Source organism: Balearica regulorum, chromosome 1, assembly GCF_011004875.1.
Source record: "Balearica regulorum gibbericeps isolate bBalReg1 chromosome 1, bBalReg1.pri, whole genome shotgun sequence".
NCBI lineage: Eukaryota > Metazoa > Chordata > Aves > Gruiformes > Gruidae > Balearica > Balearica regulorum.
The window spans coordinates 48,119,158-48,140,680 of record NC_046184.1 but is presented as its reverse complement, the minus strand read 5'-3'; the positions used below and the strand labels follow the sequence as shown (position 1 = coordinate 48,140,680).

Genomic DNA, 21,523 nt, shown 5'->3' with positions numbered 1-21,523 from the left:
TTATATGAAAAATGAAAATTATATTAATGTATTTATGTTAATGCATAATACAATTAAAACTTTATGATGTAAAAGATAGGATTTTGATTTGATGCAGATGTTAGAAAGTGTCAGTTAGTGAAGTTTTTTGTTTGTTGTGCTGCGCAAGATGAGACAGTTAAATTTTACCCTAGCTACTGTAAGCTACTTTAATAGAGCAGTATTTCAGAAGTTATATGGGAAAAAAGGCTTCAGCAGTGCCCAGTATCTGTCTTGCCAGTAACTTGTCAAACTATTTATGTGACCTTTTAAAGGAAACTGCTTTAATAAAAACTCTTAAGTGGCTTCATAGCTCTTTCAGTGTACAAGAAGAATGGGTTCTGCTTATGGGTACCTGGAAGAGATTGTATATTTCCCATTCTTTTACTTGTACCTTGCATGGAGTGTTTGTGTATCTGCCTGTCTCTTATGCAGTGACAGTTTTTGGATAAGGAAATAATGGATTGAGAGCAGCCTTGAAGAGAAGGACTTGGGGGTGTTAGTTGATGAAAAGCTCAACATGAGCCGGCAGTGTGTGCTTGCAGCCCAGAAAGCCAACCGTATCCTGGGCTGCATCAAAAGAAGTGTGACCAGCAGGTCGAGGGAGGGGATTCTGCCCCTCTACTTTGCTCTTGTGAGACCCCACCTGGAGTGCTGCATCCAGCTCTGGGGGGCCCAGTACAGGAGAGACGTGGAGCTGTTGGAGAGAGTCCAGAGGAGGGCCACGAAGATGGTCAGAGGGCTGGAGCACCTCTCCTATGAGGACAGGCTGAGAGGGTTGGGGTTGTTCAGCCTGGAGAAGGCTCCAGGGAGACCTTAGAGCAGCCTTCCAGTACCTGAAGGGGGCCTACAGGAAAGCTGGAGAGGGACTGTTTACAAGGGCATATACTGACAGGGCGAGGGCTAATGGCTTTAAACTGCAGGAGGGTAGACTTAGATTAGATATGAGAAAGAAATTCTTCACTGTGAGGGTGGTGAGGCACTGAAACAGGTTGCCCAGAGAAGCTGTGGATGCCCCCTCCCTGGAAGTGTTCAAGGCCAGGTTGGGTGGGGCTTTGGGCAACGTGGTCTAGTGGAGGGTGTCCCTGCCATAGGCAGGGGGGTTGGAACTAGATGATCTTTGAGGGTCCCTTCCAACCCAAACCGTCCTATGATTCTATACTTTTTTTTTTTTTTCTCTCAGACAGTATTATATTCAAGCAATTGCATAGTCTGTTGGATCAGGGAATTGCTCTATCAGAAAAGATAAAAAACCTCCAAAAAACAAACTAGTACTTTGATCTATTTTCCTGATGTTTCAGTTCAGTTCATAAAGTCCAGTAGATTTTGAGATTAACTGCAGCTTTCTTGGTAACATAGAAAATGAAGGAGCTTATATGTTGACTTTGGGAGTGAATATATCATTTTGGGGAGCTAAGTATGCAAGAAGCTTTAGGGTTCAAGTCACACCAATGTATAGCATCTTTTTTATAAATATAAATTGCAATGGGAAAAGAAGCAGTAAAGTAAGATTTGGAGTATCTCAAAATGTTAATATGACTTGTTTACTTCCTTTTATTTTTTTTTTTTCTTCCCTCTCTGTAGGCTGGTAGAAGTGGAAAGACAGTCCCAGAACTGGAAAAAACAATTGGTTTGATGAAAAAGGTTGTAGAGAGAGTCCAAAGAGAAAATGAAGATCTGAAAAAAGCTCCAGCTGTGGTTTCTAACGAGAAATTACTTGGTCTTGAACAGGAAAATGAGAGGCTAAAGGTACTGATTTATCTCCAATAACTGTAGATAGCTGTTTATATGCAAGTTAGTAGGAAAATGGAGCAGCAAGCCTGTTGTTGACATTGATTGGCACAAAAGTGCTTTAAAAATATGACATGTGAAACGTGCAGAACACAAAAGCAAAACTTCATTTTAGCATAACATACTGCATGATTTATTTAAAGATACTCTGTACCTTAATGATATATTTAAATCTGTGATGAAATGTTATGTTCACTATGCTAGGTAGCTGCAACTATGCTGTGCTTTAAAAATGGAAATCTGAAATTCTCTACTAAGCAATGTATATGTGTTTTAACAAACTGTTTGATATTTAGTCTGAAATGGAAAAAATGAAACTTCATGTGGGGGGTCAGCTGAGTATGCGTTATGAATCTAAAACCAAAGGAATGGAAAAAGTCATTTCTGAAAATGAGAGGCTGCGTAAAGAACTGAAAAAGGTACGACCATTGTAATGCATCGCTTTATTTCCATTAGTTACTGGTTGTGGCAAGTATCTTTAGGGTTTTTTTAATGGTTGGTATGGAATGGACACTGTTCTATACACTAATACGGCTATGACAAAATTTTTAATTATATATGTGGAGAGGAGACATCCAAGGAGCATCCCGAGACAGAATTCAGAAGTTGTAGTGCTAGTGATCTTGGATGCACTGTTTTCCTCTAAATCAGCACTGACTCTGCCTCACCATTGTGTTCGATAATCCTGTGCTTCACGTGAGGTTAAGTATTCCATAAACCTTGTTTTTGTTGAACAATAGGAAGCTGACAGTGGAGAGAAGCTACGAATAGCAAAGAATAACTTGGAGATATTAAATGAGAAGTTAACTGTACAGCTGGAGGAGACCGTTAAGAGGCTAAAATTGGCTGAGAGCCAGTTTGACGGAGCTGACGGCAAAAGCTGGAAGTCTGTTGTAGCAAGGTAGGAATTGAGAATGAAGTAAAGAAGGTAAACACAAGTGTGAATTCCTCTTTAAATATTAGCAAACAAATTAGACTTTAATTTTCATAATTTTTCTTTCTTCTTTTGAAGACAGTTTTATATTATCCGTATTTTTTTTCTGATTCTCTATTAGTACGTAGAATCAACATACAGGTTTCTGGATGAATCCAGAAGAGATCTAGTGTCCCCACATACTGGCCTTGTTAGCTCCTTCTGTACAGAAGCCAGTTACTTACTTACCTCCCTTCTTCAGATCAGCTGTAGACTTCAGGATAGTTCCAGAAAAGGAAGAACTTTGTGTTCCGTGCTGCTTAAATGTATTGTATTTGTGCTTTGTGGAATAATGTCAGCGTTTTTGCTGAACATAGAAAGGATTTCAGTACAATCTGAAACAAAAACTGGAAGCCAGCAACCTGCATTTTCCAGCTTGGCTGCATTCGAAACTACATTTGACCATGTGAATATGCAGAGAAAACTCACTGGGATTTCTATACTCCTTGGGACATGTAGGCATATAAAGATCCTTTATGTGTGTTCTGAAGGCTCTGAAAGCTAATGGCAGTCATCCAGTTGATTCTGTTATCTGTAGAAGAAGGGAGAAAAACTCGGGAGACTAGCACTGCATTATCTTTTCCAATACATAAAATGAAGTGTGGGAATTACCGTTTCCTAGATTTTTAGATAAAACTCAGACTTTGAAATCAGAATCAAAAATCATTTTTGGTTTAGTAGTAATAGTAAATGTCCTCAACTTTTTACCAATAAGTTACCTGAAAGTTACTGATCAGTTGTTTTAAAATTCAAAGATCACTTGCATCATTCAATGTGGAACAAACTAAAGAAAACAGTTTTATGACACCAATTTCTGCTTTGCAACTTAGGCATACATTTTTAATTTATCTGTACTTACGCACTTAGTTCGGGTGCTTTTTCTATGACAACCTACATACACAGTCTGGAGATCTTAACTCTACAGCCTGAACAACTTTAATTGCATTCATTTCTTTGCTAGAAGCAAGCTGTTTAGTTCTGTATTTTGTGGTTTGCTTACAGAAGTTATTTTGGCAGTCACCCCAAAACCATTGCCAGTCCAAAAAGCATTACTATTACACCCATTTTCAATAATGAGCTATGCACAAAGATGCTAGTCATACATCACACTAGCATGTTTAATAATGAACAGATTGATATAGAATATGTAGTTTGATGATACATTCACATGAAACATGCCTGCGATTCATCAAAGTGGATGAGGAAGGAGAATTTTACCCCTCTTGAGACAAGAGTTTTTAATTGGATATCATCTCTTGTGCTGCTGTATCTCAGAAAAGGACAAGAAAATGAAACAATGCTTATGTTATTAAAAGAAATAAACAGCCCGTGTTCTGCATAAGGATGGAACAGAGTAAATTCTTGGGAAGAAATACTTAGTCTTGGCTCCTGGATGACCTCAAGATGAAAAAAGATTACATGTTGCAAAAGTACTCTTTAATAAGTGTCAGCAGAGGTGGAAGGTATCTACAAAAACAACCTCTGACCGCAATCTTATTGAGGCAGAAAAATCAGCTGGTCAGGAGAGAGACTTGTCTGGTTCCATCTCAGGTCAGATCACTGTTGAACAGTCTGCCTGCTGATGTCCAAGATTTTACCCACTTCCCAGTCTTGCACTCCTACAGGATCCCTTGGGGTGTTCTGGTGCTTTTCTGACCTATTGCTGAGCTATTTAACTTCAGTGAGACCTCAGAAAGCCATTCATTTTAACCTTCCCTCTAACTATGTAGTGAGGTACAATGTCTTTATGCAAGGACCGATGACAGTCATATTTAGTGTAAGGAAGGAGGGCAAAACTAGCTGCCAGCTGGAGGAGGAGGACAGGAACATGCAGTGAACATGGTAGGCCCTTAACAGCTAGTATATCAGCTCAGTAGTTTGACTACAGTTTTTCAGTTCTCCACTTTTTTGAAAAACATTTCTACTTAGTTCTATTTAGTTGATATAGATAGGTAGTTGTGTATAGATAGATGGATATAAAATATATGGTTGCGCTTAATTGTACTTGCCTATTTCAACTGGTGTGAATAAAACCTTTTATTTCCATTTACTTTAATGTGATTTTAAAGTAAGTGAATAACATTAAGACATCACTAATTTAGAGGAGCTGACTGGGACACTTTCACATGCAAGCCAGCTCACCAGCACGTCTTCCAAAGCATCTACATGGTAAGAGAAAGTATTTGATCAGGCAGACAAAGGTGTCATCCAGGTGATCCTTGGGAAGGCTCTTCGGCAGGCAGCAAGGTGTTGGAGATTGTATTGCTATCTATCTGAAAACCCACTTCAGATGGGAGATGGGACTACATGATCTCCAGAGGTACCTTCCAACCAACATTTCAATGATTCTACAAAACCTTTTTGTAGCCTTGTATGGCTCAAAGCAAAACAGAATCCTCTTCAGACTGCTGTTTCTCCAAGGTAAACATAATTTCTTGCAGAACATTTTTGTCCTTGGAGCCTTCATCTTCTGTATCTGTATTAGCCCTTTTCTCAGTACCGTAATTTATTTTCCGTAAATTATTAAATCATAAGAAAAATACTGTCAGAGGTATGACACCGAAGTAAGACCTGAACAATGTGCAAACTGCATCAATGAGAGACATGCGTGTTTTTAGCAGGAAGTAGGTTGGGTTTTATGTGCAATACCTTAAAAAGATTCCAGCCCCCCTTTAATAAAGCATAGGCACAAAGTAAGATCCACAAAGGTGTAACATTTGGAAAAGCCTTTATTCTAAGATTAAAAATGTATTTTTCATTAAGCTTCTTTCAGCTCACTTATAAATAAAACCAGTGGTTATTCCAAGGCCAATACCGTAAACATATTTTAGAGTGTATTTTATGGTATTTAATATCCTAAAGATATTTTAATCTCTATTTCTGCAAAATTATTAGCTTTTGCTCTTATCTTTTTCTAAATAAAAATACTAACAGGATGCATGAAACTAAGATGAAGGAAATGGAAATGGATATTGCTAAAAAAACCCAAAGCATTACTGACCTTAAACGGCTACTTCAGGAAGCAACAGAACGTGAACACAATGCTGATAAAAACTTACAAGATCTAAAAGAACAAGTGAGTAAAATTTAGCCAAATAACTCTGAGAATAGATTGCTTAATATTAAATAATTTCTTTCTAATGTCTATATTGGCAGAGTATATTTTTTTTCTTAATCCTTGCTTGTATGGGTTTATTCAGTCCTAGTTGTAATTGTACATTTACATATTTTAGCCAATTAATGAGGTTTACCACATATTATTAATATATATTCTTGACTTCAAGTCTTAGAGTAATATGAATTTTTTCTACTGTATTCTTCTGTAGGGTTGTTTTTACTATAATTTCATTGATCACATGAAAGCCTGTACATATAAATGCTTCAAATGGCCTTAAAATTTTGGTAGCTTGTTCTGTGGAGTGAATTTGCTGCAGGGACTTCCCTCTTCCTTCCAGGTCATTTTTGGGGGATTCACTTTGCTATCCTAAAGGGGATCTTCATGCCTGTTTCCAATATGGCCTCTTACCTGCAGTCCCTAATAAGTCCTACAAATATTATTTCACACATGGAAGAGTTGATGAATTTTAAACTCAGGTACCTTTGAAAAGATACATCAATTTTGGTCTTTAAGTACTCCAGAGATGTAGAACTATTGACCTAGATTAGCTTCCATCTTCTTATTTATTAGTATGTGCATGGTTTTCTTCCCCAGACATCTTGTACTGGCCGTTCCCAGTGTAAGGTATCAAATACACACCTTTTGATACAGGAAGTCATATATATTATGTCAGTAAGTAAATGTGTTTAATAAATAGAACTTTGAATTCAGTCCTATAAAACAATTCTTTTTTTGTTAAGTTTTGCTTGTTTTCCTTTTTCTAAAGTCAGCATTATTAACATGAAGTGTGTACCAGCAGCAAAATTGAGAGAGAGATAAAGTGCTTTCATTATTACTCTGGAGCAACACACTTTCTAGTTTCTTTCATGTCTCAAATACTGATGAAGGGGTGTGGTCAAGGTTAACTACAGAGATTGAGTGTGAAAAACCCCAAATCCTTACCATTTTAGGTAGCAATAGAACAAAAGCCTGTCACTAACAGTAGCCTTGTGAGAGTTCATAAATTGTCACTGCATTCAAAAACCGTAAATACCCTCTATTAAGTGCCTTTCAGTAGAAGATGCAGGTACAAAAAATTAGTGTTTTAAATATGAGACTAACTCCCTCTCTGGCCAGGGACATGTTCTAACTTATGACTGCCGATCATTTCTAGTCAGCATACACTCATTTGGGGTTTCATTGCAAAATCACAGGCTTTTCATATGATGTTTAAAAAGGAACTTGGACACCTAGGTATGCAAATAAACACATCACTAGTATTTTTAAAGCACTTAAATGATTTAGGCGTATCACTTCCTTAAGCATATGTATAAATTATGTTAACGTAGCTTTGTGTCTAACTTTCTTTGTAAATCTAACTTTTGAATACTTCTTTCTTCACCCTTCATGAAATATGTAGCAATGATCTATACTAACTTTAAAAAGACTGTAGATAATTAGCTTTGTGGAAACTGTCACTAGATGAACACTATCACACTGGGTGATAACCCAGTACTTGGTTACATCTTTAGTATTATTTTCATTCATTCTGTAATCCTGCATCAAAGAGAACTCCATCTGAACTGCATTATCCATGGATACTGTTTTCAAGAGTAAAACTTTTAACTTTTGTTTTAAGATTGAGCTTCTCAAATGCTTTCCTGAAGGTGCAAGGACAGAGCAAAGCCTTATGAGGGAGCTTCAGCTATTAAGGTAATGTACTTTTAAATAACTAAATAAATACCTCAGCCAATATACAGGAAATAAGAACAAACAGGAAATGGCCATTGTAATTTTTAGTTATATATTTTACATACTAAAATATTTCAATTTTTTTAAGTTATTCTAAAATTGTTTTATGTTCCAGATTAACTAATAATCGATTAGAGAAAGAAAAAGCAGAACTAGCTTACCAGGTGGAGGATTATAAGCACCACATACATACATATACAAGTGAAGGTCCTGCAGCCGGTAATCATTTTCAATACCTAAAATAAAAATCTTCTTGTATTTTGGGCCTAAAACTATTTTTACTTAATATGTGTGTGCAAAATGGTAAAAAATCTACAGAATTATTTGAATTACATTAATGCCAGAGTAGTGTGAACTGGAGCAGACTACAGTCTTGGATTTTTGAGTACTTATACAAGCTTTTTACAGAGAAGTGTTAGTAAAAATCTCCATAATTAATTATATTGAACAAGAGGCTGTAACCTTTGTGAGATGTCCCTTTCCAAGAAGTGGTGTAGTTCATGCCACCATTTGCTCTATAACGCTCAAAAGATTGCTTGTCAGATGTCAGTCGTTCACTGAATGCTCTTGCCTACCCCTTTTGCCTTGGGTTCCAAGCTGCCAATTTCCCAATACCAGCTCTGCGAATGATTTAAGACTTCACTTAGCAGGCATCGGTCCCATGGGAAAAGTAGAGCACTGTAGAGCAGTACATTGCTATATAACTGGGGAAAAAAATAAAAAATTAACCCTCTTGAAATTACGAATACAATTAACAAGATCCTTATACTACATTATTTCCAAATTTCCTGCATTTAATTCAGAGAAACTGTACATGTCGTGTTTCTCAGAAGTATGCTGAGAGACTGGCCATGGGACTACTGCATTCAGTCACAGGAACTAGACACTGCCACTGAATTTGTACAAGAACTAAAGAAAAGCCCAGATTACTTGAATTCTTGGTGGTTGTTGATCCCATTTGGGTTTACATACTTAAACTGTTTCAGCTTTCAGGAGATGCAGAATTACTGTAACAAGATTATTCATGTCATTGATTTTCATTCCCTTAAGTTTCATAACAAATTATTATTTTTTACAGGACATGATGAAATTGTAGAAAAGGATAAAAATGACAAGTTAATGACAGAAGTGGCTGACCTCCAGACACAGCTGGAAGCCTCAGAGTTGGAAAACCAGCAATTAAAGGTGAGTTGCAAGGATCATCCTTGGCAAGATAATGACCAGAATTATGGTTACCTAGAAAGATCTGTTTAATATCTAAACTAATATTTAATGACAAAGTCAATTTCTAAACATTATATTTACAAAGTCTATTTTGCTGTTAGTGAATGTGCTGTCCATGGGTAGATTTTTGTGTCTGTAGAGACGTGCCTATTCTCTCATCATTTAGCCTCTTATGAAAAAGGCCAAAAAAGCTGCTGTTGATGTGTGTTCCTAGGTTCTGGATAAAGCTGGTACTCCATTCTTTTTAATAGGAAGAAACAAAAAAGCTGAGAAGAGAACTAGAAAACTTTGGCCCTTCCTTCTTTGAAGAAATTGAGGATCTGAAATATAACTACAATGAAGAAGTAAAAAAAAATATTATCTTAGAAGAGAAAATAAAGCAGCTTTCTGAAGAGTTTGGCATTCAAGTGGATAGTCCAGGCAACGTTTCTGTTGATTAGGCTAGTGTTTAGCATCCTCAGTATTGATACAGAAAATAAATTCTGGGGCAGTTACACAAGTCTATTAAAGTTACAATAGTCTGGCACATACAAGTGCAGAATTGGATTAGTCAACAGATTATGGTCAGTATTTATATACACCAGTCAAAATAAAAGTGAGTTTTACCTCTCCCACTATTCCACCTGATATTTACTTCTCCCAATATCCCACCTTTGCAATATTATATTTTAATTCAGAACAGTAATTTAGGTAATACACAGGTGTCAGGTGAAGTTGAAACTTTGGACTTATCTTAAAAGTTGAGAAACTCTTAAAATGTGCTAAGTATGCTAAGTTTCTGATCATTAAGAATATGTAATTTGTTCTTGCTGTCTTGTGCTGTCATACTTCTTAACTATGGACTCAGGGTCATTGTGCTGCATGTCTGTTCTTAGATCCCTGGTTATTTTTACCTCAATTTTAGAAAATCCAAGAAGAAAGAACTGAAAGTTACAGTATTTCAGCCAAACTAATGGTATTTTTGTAGATAAATGATTTTTCATTTTGTATATTTGATATAGCTGGATGTATAGTTTTATAGCACAGATAAAATACAGCCAACTCAAACCATTGTGCAGTCTCTTTATTATTTATATGCCATCTTACTTAATATGCCCTTGATGAAGTTTCGTAATTGAGATGCAGTCTGAAAATGGGTATTATTAAGCCAAGTCATGTCTCTCTCCAAATAGAACTGTTATACGTTCTACTATTTACTCTTTTTGTCCCAAAATAGTGGAAGTACCTGTAGGATATAGCTTAATTAGGTTTTCAAGTAATAGCATAATGCTGCAGCTTACCAGTTAAATAATACAGTGAAAAGTTTTTCTCCAAAAGAAATCATTAAAACTTTACCAAAAAAAACCCCCAACAAATTTCAGGACTAATTCTGGTCCCACCTGAAGTATGTCCTTTACTGTTAAGAAACAACTAGATCCTAAATCTGAATCCTACATGTAACACTGTCATCATAATTATATTTATAGAAGTGCAACCTATGGAACATTTACAGCTGATTGCATTCATTAGTTAAGCTATTAGGACCAGCCAGTGTTAGACAACATACTTTTTACACTTAATTTTAACAGTTTCCAGAAATGGGTTCAAAAGTTAAGGATTTTTCAGAACTGAAAATAAACATGCTGAAAGCTAGATCTCTGCTCTGGATGTCGGATCTCATTATATAAAAACAGTCATTTAGGAAAATCTTAAACTTGTACAGTACCTAGGCTGCTGCCTAAGCTAGAAGATTATTTGTGAAGAGTTCTGTGGTAGACACAAGAAGAGGAATGCAGCACATACGACAATTAACTTCAAAGAGAAAAATAATTTCAAGCATCAAACTTGATATCTTTGAGTCTGTCAAATCTTTGACCATCCAAGTTTGAAAAACGGTGAAACAAACTCTTTGGTTCAAAGTCACAGTCATACTTAGTTCTATTAAAAGAAATTACAACAGGCTGAGAATTCAAGTATGTCTCTGCAAGGGGCCAGCGTAAACCAAGATGATGGCGATGGAGCTAAAATAAAAAGAAAGAAAGGTCAGTTTAGTGATTTTGGTATTGTAGCCCAACAGTTACCAACCCAGGGGCTGTGGTGGTGTGTGCTTTAATTCTAGCATCCTCTGCATTAGGGGACTTAGAGCCATTAATCAGTTATCTGAATAACATGAGCAACAACGAAGCACAACAGGCAAACCAGACCCAAGGTGTCCTCCACAGCTTCAGAAATTACAATATAAACTTGCTAATTAATGAAAATAACTTCTTAACAATACTTGTTCTGTAAGTCATCATTACAAAAATGAATTTTTTAGGTAAAATAAGCTTTAAAGTGTTGAGTGATTTCTATGCAGAGAGGCAAGAAAATAGTATTTTATGTTCTCAATTACATTATTAGCATAATGTAAATAATGAAAAAGTTTCATATGTTGTCATTGTAGTGATTCACTGACTTGACTAATTCTATTGTCACCTGATTTGCTAGGAGAACATTTACTACTAAAGAATTTTGAAAACAAGCCAAAAAGTGAATACCTCACAATACTTCACATATTATGAATTATTATAGTGCTTTCCACATGTCCATCTATATATTTACCTTGATTAAACACCCATCATGGCAGTGCCACACAATTCCTTCAACTTTACCCTCGCTGCAGCCTTCAAACCAAGACAGTATGTCATGTTGTTTCAAAGCAGGTGGATTCTTTATTTCAAATGCTCCATGTGGTACAAGAAGATGTACAGGCTGCTTCTTGCTTCCTAACCCTACGTTAAAAGAAACAAAAATCTTCCTGCTAGTTACGTGTGATAAGATTTTCCTCACTTTTGTTATTAGGGCTATCTTAAAAGCACTCTATAAAGGAAGATTTCTATTAGGTACTACAACATTGTCCTGCCTTTAAGAGAACAGGTAAATATACTTTTAAGTATAAAATGTAGCTGTCTCCTCCTCATGTAACTTTATATACAATAAACATGACACAGAGATTTATACAGTTGTCTGCTTTGTCCTTGTGGTCACCTCCTCAGTAACAATAAAGCTACTAGTTAAATTCTTCATGCTTCAGATCATGATCAATAGCACAAACATCTTAGTTCCTGAAAATCTGGTGTATTTTCTTATGAATATGGATTTATACTTAAGCAAGGCTGTTAATAAATGCCTTGCCTCTTCACTGACTCTTCAGCATAAATCTTCATCTAAGAACGCAGCTATTAGATTTTTTTGTTGCAGTTCCTTTACATTCTGAGAAAATGCTTAGACCAGGTACTACTATTTTTCCTATCCATTCTTGCAAGTTATCCTAACAGCAAGGCTCAAGAGTTAGAACTCACTTGTGCTCATACCTAATTGGTTTTTTTTTTTGTTATAAGGCTTTTAAAGGGAGAAGCCACAACCAAAATTTAGTTTAAATTACATTTCTTTTAAAAAAATTCATAATGTTTCATAATTTAAAAATGCAACTTATGACTAACTCTAGAGACTCAAAAAAGTGGCTGAATAAAATTTTCTACTTTAATGGACTAAACAGTATAAAAAGAGCAAGTAAAAGCAAGAAAAGGCACCAACTAATAATCTTTAAAAAATATTTTAATATTTTAGTAGTAATATTTAAAACAACTTTTCCATTCAGAATATTTTTTGAAAGACTAAAACCAAAGCATTTTTATAGTAACTCTTAAATAACATGCAGGTGGAAAGAGGTTTAATATAAACAGTCTCAGGAAAATTCAGGTTTCTGAGGTGAGTTTTTTTGGGTGAGTATTCTTTGAGCTAGCCCTTTCTCTCCTTTGTAGAAAGGTTACGTTGCTACCGTTGAAGTTTTTTTAACTTAAACAAAGAAAATACATAATTTTCACTCAAAATATCAGTAAATAAGTATTTAAGTACAGACCGAACAAACTTACCATATGGATTTGCATTAATATTAGTCCCAATAAGCTCCAATGTTTGTTCTAAAATTTCTGATAATGGCACCGGACTGATTTCCAGAAGCCCTGGGTCAGCATGGTGTTTCAATACGAGTGCTATTTCAGCCTCATAATTTACAACAGATGAGTGCCAGCAATACTGCTTACTATTTTTCTCCACAGGCACCCAACCTACAAGACAACATTGCATTTTACCAAAGTAAATATGTGACGTTATCATATGCGTACTAGATCTGTACATGCATTAAAAAAACCCCACCCTTAACTACAGACAGAGTAGGAAGAAAAACTACGTTGTATCTCAGAGAAATGTCAGAGGAATGCAAATGTGACAACTATGCCTTCAGCTGAAGCCCTGAAAGACTGTAGAGCAAGCTGCAATTATTTTCAATGTCAGAAGAACAAAGCCTTTCTGAATAGTGAATGAATGACATTCCAATTGCTTTCTGAATATCTTTACTACTACTTTTAACTGTGGAACTAATTCTAATTCACTTAAAAAATGGATCCCCCCTATCATGTTACCTGTGCTGCATCATAGGTACCTGGCATATGTCCGTTTTCATCGGGCAAAGGATTGCCATTAGAGAACTCTATGTCCTTTGCTGGAATCCAATTATCTGGAACAGGCTTGAAATCCTCTTCAACATTCCAAACAAATTCTAGACACATAAACGTGACAGTTTTTGGCAAACTGTTCGCCAATTCTACGTGTTGCTCATCTTCCAATGCAAGTATTAAAATGCCATTGATCTAAACCTTGGTTTACAGTTACTTTGTACAAGCATCAACATCTGGCACACTCAAGCGGTAAACACTTAGGAGGGTTTAAAGAAGCATAGTAGCTTTTAAGTAGTTCAAAATTTCAGCACTAACATTAAAAAAAAATAGCTACCTAAATAGCCAACATTATATTTAAACTAGAGCAAGAGAAGTAGAATAGAATAAACTATTTCAGTTGGAAGGGACCTACAACAACCATCTAGCCCAGCTGTCTGACCACCTCAGGGCTGACCAAAAGTTGCAGCATGTTGGTAAGGGTACTGTCCAAACGCCTCTTAAACACTGACAGGCTTGGGGCATCGACCACCTCTCTAGGAAGCCTGTTCCAGTGTGTGACCACCCTCTCAGTAAAGAAATGCTTCCTAACACCCACTTTAAACCTCCTCTGTGCAGCTTTGAACCACTCCCATGTATCCTGTCACTGGATACCAGGGAGAAGAGCTCAGCACCTCCCTCCACTTCCCCTCCTCAGGAAGCTGCAGAGAGCAATGAGGTCACCCCTCAGCCTCCTCTTCTCCAAACTAGACAAGCCCAAAGTCCTTAGCCTCTCCTCAGAGGTCATTCCTTCCAGCCCTCTCACCAGCTTTGTTGCCCTCCTCTGAACACATTCAAGGACCTTCACATCCTGCTTAAATTGCGGGGCCCAGAACCGCACACACTACTCCAGGTGAGGCCACACCAACGCTGAATACAGGGGGATAATCCCCTTTTGACGGGCTGGTTACGCTGTGTTTGATGCACCCCAGGATGGGGTTTGCCCTCTGGGCTGCCAGGGCACACTGCTGACGCGTACTGATCTGCTACCAACCAGCACCCCCAGACCCCTTTCTGCAGGGCTGCTCTCCAGCCACTCCTCTCCCAGTTTATACATGTGTTCGGTATTTCTGTCCTAGGTGCAGAATTCGGCACTTGGACTTGTTAAATTTCATCCCGTTAATCATCGCCCAATGCTCCAATCTATCTAGGTCCATCTGCAAGGCCCTTTCTCCCTCAAGAGTCAACAGCACCTCTCAGTGCAAACTTGCTAAATGGTGCATTCAACTCCTGAATCCATATCACTGATAAATACATTGAATTGGCCCTAGAATTGAACCCTGAGGAATGCCGCTGGTGACCGGTCGCCAGCCAGATGTAGCCCCAACCCTTTGAGCTCTGCTCTTCAGCCCGTTATTCACCCAGCACACCATGAACCTGCTCATCCCACAGTTGGACAACTTGCCCAGCAGGATGCTGTGAAGGACAGTATCAAAGGCCTTAATGAAGTACAGAAAAACTACACTCACCACCTTCCCGTCATCCACTAGGCAGCTAACCTTCTCATAGAAGGTTAAGCAGGATCTTCCCTTGGTGAACCCGTGTTGACTGTGCCCGATGACTGCATTATTCTTGAAATGCCTTTCAACAGTACCCAGTATAATCTTCTCCATGGTTTTTCCAGGAACTGAGGTTAGACTAACAGGTCTGTAGTCCCCTGGGTATTCCTTCGTGCCCTTTTTGTAGATCGGAATAACATTGGCTAGCTACCAGTCAGCAGGGACCTCCCCAGACTCCCAAGACCTTTGGTAGATGATCGAGAGGGGTCCTGCCATAACATCTGCTAGCTCCTTCAGTGCTCTGGGAAGAATCCCATCAGGCCCTACGGACTTGTGAAGATTCAGGTGATACAGCTGGTCCCTTAGAATTTCAGTGTCCACAAATGGAAAGTCACTGTTCCCACACCTGTGGTCTTCTGACTCGGGGGACTGGGCAGCCCAAGGTCTACCAGTATTATTAAAGACTGAGGCAAAAAATGCACTGAATGCATCTGCTTCTTCTTCATCCCTATTAGTCACATGACCACCTTCAATAAGTATTGGTCCAGTGTTTTCTTTAGACCTTCTCTTGCTATCAACATACTTTAAAAAAGCCCTTCTTGTTATCTGAAACAACACTGACCAGTTTCAACTCTAATTGAGCTTTGGCCTGTCGTGTTTTCTCCATGGATATGTGAACCACAGCTCTGCAACCTTCCTGTGAAGACAGACCTCGCTTCCAGAGAGCGTACAATTTCTTTTGCCTCTTGAGCTCCACAAGGAGTTTCCTGTTCAGCCAAGCTGGTCTTCTGCCCTGCTTGCTTGATTGATTTACAACACAGTGGAACTGCCTGCTCCTGTGCTTCTAAAGGGTGGTTCTTAAAGACTGACCAGCACTCATGGACTCCTGAGCCCCCAAAAGCAGGTTCCGAGGGTACTCTGCTAAACAGCTCCCTCAATAGCTTCAAGTTTGCTCTCCTGAACTCCAGGGTAGCAACCCTGCTTGTCCTTTTTTCTCATTATACTGAAAATTTTAAACTCAAACATTTCATCATCACTGAGGCCAAGACAGCCATCTACCATCACATCCCCCACAAGTCCTCCTCTATTGACAAATAGCAAGCCCAACAGGGTGTTGTTCCTAGTCAGCTCACTGAGTACCTGTGACAAGTTATCTCCTACAAACTTCAAGAATTTCCAAGACCTCCTCGTCACAGCATGATGATAGTCTCAGTTGAAATCTCCCATAAAGACAAGGGCTACTGATACAGAACTTTCTCCTAATTGCCTATAGAATAACTCATCAGTGCTTACATCCTGGCTGGACGATTGGTAGTAGACAGCCACTACAACAACTCCTTTGTTTTCCATTCCCCTAACTCTCAACCACATCATCGCTAACTGCAAGGGCTGTGCAACCAAACCTCTCCCTTATGTATAGTGGGACACCTCCACCTGCCCTGCCTTTCCCCCCCAAACAGCCTGTAGCCTCCATCCCAGCACTCCAGTCGTGGGACTCATTCAACCAAGTCTCACTAGCACCAATGATACTGTAGCTCTGGGAGGTGACCAACACTTCCAGTTCATCCTGCTTGTTGCTCATACTGTGTGCACTGCTGTACAAGCATTTCAGATACACTCCCGAACCCTCCATGCACCCAGGAGCGGTGTCAATGTTCCCACTAGCATTGCCACCCCCCGGTGATGCCATGCCAACCCTTGGCTTACCTACTGCTATCCTGGTGGTATCCCCTTGCCCCATTGATTCTAGTTTAAAGCGCTCTCAAAGTGAAGTTAAGAGTGACATTGAAAAAAAATGGAGCAGGATCACTGACATTTCTTGTGTTAGACTAGAGCTGTTTTTCCAACTAGATGAATGACTGCCAAAAAGAAGAAAACAAATTGTCACAAACCTTTGCAATCTTCCAATGAATACAAGAATCGTTTAAACCTTTTTTCAGCTTGCTTGTTGGGTTTTCGATCCAGCCTGGCCCATAGATAAGGCTGCCCTAGAGTTTCCAGAAGGATAAAAACAGCACTTAACTGATGTAACCATACTCTGTAGAGTACTGAAATCAACTACATAAAAGGTAGTTTGAATATGAGTTCTCATTTGCCACTACAAATTTTATGTCCAGACACTATTTAAATTCATAAATTCATTACTGTATATGTATCTAAAAATCTATTTGTGGAATCCTGCCTAGTTAAATACAAAGTTTCCTTACAATTTCAGATGAAGTCAAGAACCCCAGTGATGCAATGAACCACAGTCTTCTCATTTCCTCCCACTCTCCACACTTCTTAATCCTCCCCAAAGAATTTACACGCTCTTTATTATACAAGTTCCAGTGTGCAAGGAAGACTTACTATTTTTAAAACTGGAGTAGTTCCTTGATTGGCACGTTCACTTAAACCATTCTTCATGTATTTTAGAGAGTAAAATCCATGACAACTTTATAAACACTTACTATCGTTATGGTAACTATTACTCTGTGGTCAAGTTGTTTAATGAGAGTTGAAGTCACAACAGCTGTAATCCAATAGATCACACAATAAAAGTGAAAACCAAGTAAAACAAGGCTTCTAGTCAGCATAAGAAACATGCATATGGATCTTCCTTATTACCTTTATAGGTAGTTACGTAACAGCAGGTTCCATCCACCTTTTCAGTAGGAATTGCATTGTATATATCTGCCTCTAACGCTTTTCCAGTTATAGTTTCAGTTGCCAAAACTTTAAATGGCTGAAAAGAAGACAGGTATTTTAAACCCTCATCTTGGCCATACTACTGCCTTGTTCTCATATTGATTCTTGCTCCTTACAGCTGGCCTCTGGAAGTCCAGTATTCTATTGCTGATTTCTAATACACTTGAAAGACATCATTTTTTTCTTCAAGACCTAACAGTTTGGAAAATGCTCTATGAAAAAAGAACTAAGGCAATCTATTTACAAACTTTCTTCTCCTTTTCTATTCTTGCTTATTATTTAGAGATGACTTTGCCTTCCACTTTAAATAGTGTGTTTAAACTAGAAGAGTTCCAGCCCAACGCTGCAAAATCTTGAGATGTGCATTCCTATATTACAATGGCAATAGAAATTTATCATGACTAGCTAGTCCCAACTTGTAGTTTGGAGTGAAAGTCTATAACACCACCATAGTGCAACACACAGAGCAGTGGAATGCAAGGTGGCAAAAGCATTCTGGTGTTAAATACTTAGCATCAGTCCTGCCAACTAAACACTCTTCTGCTTAAAAAGAGCAAAGAAAGAAGCGATCTGAGGCTCTGAAACAAATATCCAGCCACAACTAGTGCAAATTTCAAGGAGGGCTTCTATAGCTAGGACTTCTGTAACAGTTTCATTGCAAACATGTCATCGGTTGCGTTTGCATTCAAATACTTTCCTGTATAATCATCACCCTTGCCTCCTCTCTCTCTAGCCAACTTTACCTTGTAAGTGGGTCACCGTCTTTCTGCTAGCAAAACACAAAGCAAGTCCTTGTCTTGCAAAAGTCTCAAAACTGAATTGGGAATTCATAAAATAAGAGCCTTTGATGGGCTTTTGTTAGGTTACACGGCTGCTTTGTACTTTAGTCATTGTATTCCGAACCATAACATTCAGTGTATATGAAGGTTTTATGACAATGACATGAAAAGTAAATTTTCAGGGTAGTGAAAACACATACTCGTTGGATTTCTTACCACCAACCCACCGCTTCTTCCTTACTAGTCCCAAAACGCTGTATTACCCTTGCCTGTGCATTGATAAACAACAAAAAAATAGCATATACCAGTGGCAGGTCTAATGCCCTGCCAGCTTTTTCTATATGAAGCAACAACAATGTAGAGAGGTGCCCTTACATGACCACCATCAAGATGGCGCTGGTACTCAGAGCTGAACAATGAAGTTACTGACGTTTTGGCAATCGTCTCAGCTCTTCCATCCAGAACCCAAACACCCGGGGAGAAAGTCACCCAGCTGACAGCAGTAGCTGCTGCTACTAAAACCAGGAAACACGACTTGCAGGCCCACAGCCAGACAGGTGAATGCCACCCCAATCACGACAAAATAAAACTGTGAATGGGCACTATAACTTGCTACTTTCAACTTGCTAAGTATTGCACATCTTGCTGCCTCAGATGAATTCTTCTGTCACAAGCCAGATATTCCTTGGATCACCAAATAAAACAGGAGAAGAGGAGAGAGAAAGAAGAGGAGAGAGAAAGAAGAGGAGAGAGAAAGAAGAGGAGAGAGAAAGAAGAGGAGAGAGAAAGAAGAGGAGAGAGAAAGAAGAGGAGAGAGAAAGAAGAGGAGAGAGAAGAGGAGAAAGAGAGCGAAGCCTATTATTCCCCCACAAGGCTCACAAGCTCCCAGTGCCGTCATGTTGGAGCGGCCCCGTTCCTTGCCGTGGCTGTTCCCTACACTTGGAAAAAGCAAACGCAACCTCAGGGCCGACACCTGGGTGCACCTGGCAGGAAAGGAGCGGGACAGAGCTGAAACGGCCCCCAAACGACCTTCCTTTCCCGCATTCCAGGGGGGAGCCCTACGGAAACCTCTACCCTGCCTTTCGCTCCAGGCCTGCGGCGACACCTCCCGCCACCCGGGTGTCCCCCTCCCCGCAGCCGGGCCGGGCGGACCTGACACGGTCCGTGCTGCCGCCTGTCTCGGCCCCGCCGCCGGCACTGCGGCCCCGCCTGCCTGCCTCCCGCCCGGCCCCGTGCCGCCCCGGCCACCTGGCGCTCCCGCTTGGCCGACGGCTCCTCCTTCACCTCGGTCACGAACAGACACGGAACCTTCCGCTGCACCGCGCCCCGCCGGCTCATGGTCACAGAGAGCCGACCACTCCCGCACCCGGCCACCAAACGCCCACCTCCCAGCGACGAGGCGCAACTGCGCCTGCGCCGACCCGCACCCGCTCTGCGCAACGGGAAATGGAGTCCCCCGCCATCCAGCCCGCCCGCCGAGAGCCCCGCCACACGCTCGTGCGCCGGGGACGGCGGGGCGGGGCGGTCGCCTCTCTCCAGCAGCCCTCAGCGAGGCGCTGGCTTCGCCGCTCTCAGCCGCCCGGCGGGGCCCGGCCGCGGGCCTGCGGCTGCTCCGCTTTCTACAGCGGCGGCTGCCGCCGCGGCAGGGCCGCCCCGGCCCAGCTGTGCTCGGCGCCGGGCTGAGGCGGCCGCGTGGTGGCCCGGGGCGCGCCGCGGCGGCGGCCCTTAGCCGTTGGTGGTGCCGTTCCCCTGGCCGGGCAGCCTTTCCTCAGGCTGTCTTTACTGCTTGCTGGGGTGCCACGGGCCTGGGGCGTGGAGGCCCTGTCCCCAGGGTGGGTGCGGGGACCTCTCCGCGCCCGATTTGGCCTCCGTCAGGACAGCTGCCTCCTCTTGTTTGTTCCCCAGGCTCTCTGCCTCGGTACGCGGCCCTGGGCCCGTCTGTGGCGGGTTGACCCTGCCGGTGTAGCCAAAGAGATAGGCCTGTAACGAAGGCCTGCTTATATGACACATAATAAGAAAATGTAGCCAAGAAGAAAGGCCTGTAATGAAGGCCTACTTGTATTATATGTGATAAGAAACTATTCATTATTACTTTAGGTAGAAGGCTAACGATTCTTAGAATGAGCACCTGCTACACATCATGAGAAAAAGGAGGAGCTACAAGATGCTTCAAGGTCGTTATGTACATACCTTGCAGAAAGAGAGCATTGCCTCCAGCAGCATCCTTATCTTGCTGAGGCGTATAGCAACCAATTACCAACACCGAAATATTGAGAAACTAGGGGAAAGGTAATTTGGGCCAGGGTCCCCACGAGCACTGACCCATAAGCCCCCTACCCAGACTAGACCACCTACTCAAAAGATAGAGGTGGAGAAAGGAACTGAGCATGCATTCTAGTTTGCATACTAGGCAAAGAAATATGAACCAATTATTGTAACGGGGAGTGTACCACTTTGTAATCTTTGTAACATTTGTGTATAAATATGACAAGAGAACCAGCATTAGGTGTGCCTGGTTTGAGGAACTATCCTCCTGACACCCAGCGCTGCAATAAAGGAAATGCCTGCTTCTTAATGCCAAATTGGTGTTAATGAGGGTTCTCTCATTCCCAAATTTCGGTGACACCGGCACGCCAGGTGCCCACCAAAGCTGCTCTGTTGCTCCCCTCCTCATTTATGACCAAGTAAATCCCAGTGGGCTAATGAGAAATAAAACCAAAACCTCAAAACACCTTCCCCCGCTCCCCCTTCCTCCCGGGCTCAAGTTCCCACCTGCTTTTCCTCTATGTGCTCCCCGCGAGCGGCGCAAGGGGACGGGGAGTCGGGGTTGCGCTCAGTTCATCCCACGTTCTCTCTGCCGCCCCTTCCTCTTCACGCTCTTGCCCTGCTCCAGCGTGGAGTCCCTTCCACAGGGGACAGGCATAGAATCACAGCTTGTTTTGGGTTGGAAGATCATCTAGTTGCAAGCCCCCTGCCATGGGCAGGGACGCCCTCCACTAGACCACATTGCCCAAAGGCCCATCCAACCTGGCCTTGAACACTTCCAGGGAGGGGACATCCACAGCTTCTCTGGGCAACCTGTTCCAGCGCCTCACCACCCTCACAGTAAAGAATTTCTTTCTCATATCTAATCTAAGTCTACCCTCCTGCAGTTTAAAGCCATTAGCCCTCGCCCCGTCAGTACATGC

General features: G+C 40.7%; 2 protein-coding genes across 5 annotated transcripts in view; one reads left to right on the top strand and one right to left on the bottom strand.

Annotated features, from left to right (window-relative positions):
• The window catches only part of CEP290 (centrosomal protein 290), a 119,431-nt gene that overhangs the window by 49,092 nt on the left and 48,816 nt on the right, over positions 1-21,523 (top strand). For 2 of the 3 annotated variants that reach the window (XM_075748061.1, XM_075748051.1), the window contains exons 47-54: positions 1,603-1,767; positions 2,106-2,228; positions 2,550-2,710; positions 5,717-5,858; positions 7,519-7,592; positions 7,747-7,850; positions 8,710-8,816; positions 9,107-9,354. In XM_075748061.1, coding sequence (XP_075604176.1) covers positions 1,603-1,767; positions 2,106-2,228; positions 2,550-2,710; positions 5,717-5,858; positions 7,519-7,592; positions 7,747-7,850; positions 8,710-8,816; positions 9,107-9,295 — 1,065 coding nt within the window. In that variant the 3' untranslated portion in view covers positions 9,296-9,354. Of the gene's footprint in view, positions 1-1,602; positions 1,768-2,105; positions 2,229-2,549; positions 2,711-5,716; positions 5,859-7,518; positions 7,593-7,746; positions 7,851-8,709; positions 8,818-9,106; positions 9,355-21,523 lie in introns of those variants that run through there. The other variant, XM_075748071.1, reaches the window with a different exon arrangement.
• On the bottom strand, positions 7,381-19,752 carry RLIG1 (RNA 5'-phosphate and 3'-OH ligase 1). Of its 2 annotated transcripts, none has more exons than XM_075748203.1 (7): positions 19,620-19,752; positions 17,476-17,593; positions 16,761-16,856; positions 13,318-13,434; positions 12,749-12,943; positions 11,436-11,605; positions 7,381-10,855 (listed from the first exon to the last, which is right to left on the bottom strand). In XM_075748203.1, the coding sequence occupies exons 1-7, from the start codon at positions 19,671-19,673 to the stop codon at positions 10,667-10,669; spliced, it is 939 nt and encodes a 312-aa protein (XP_075604318.1). In that variant the 5' UTR covers positions 19,674-19,752; the 3' UTR covers positions 7,381-10,666. The 2 variants fall into 2 exon arrangements, with proteins under 2 accessions (XP_075604318.1, XP_075604308.1); XM_075748193.1 differs by having other exon boundaries at positions 19,584-19,736.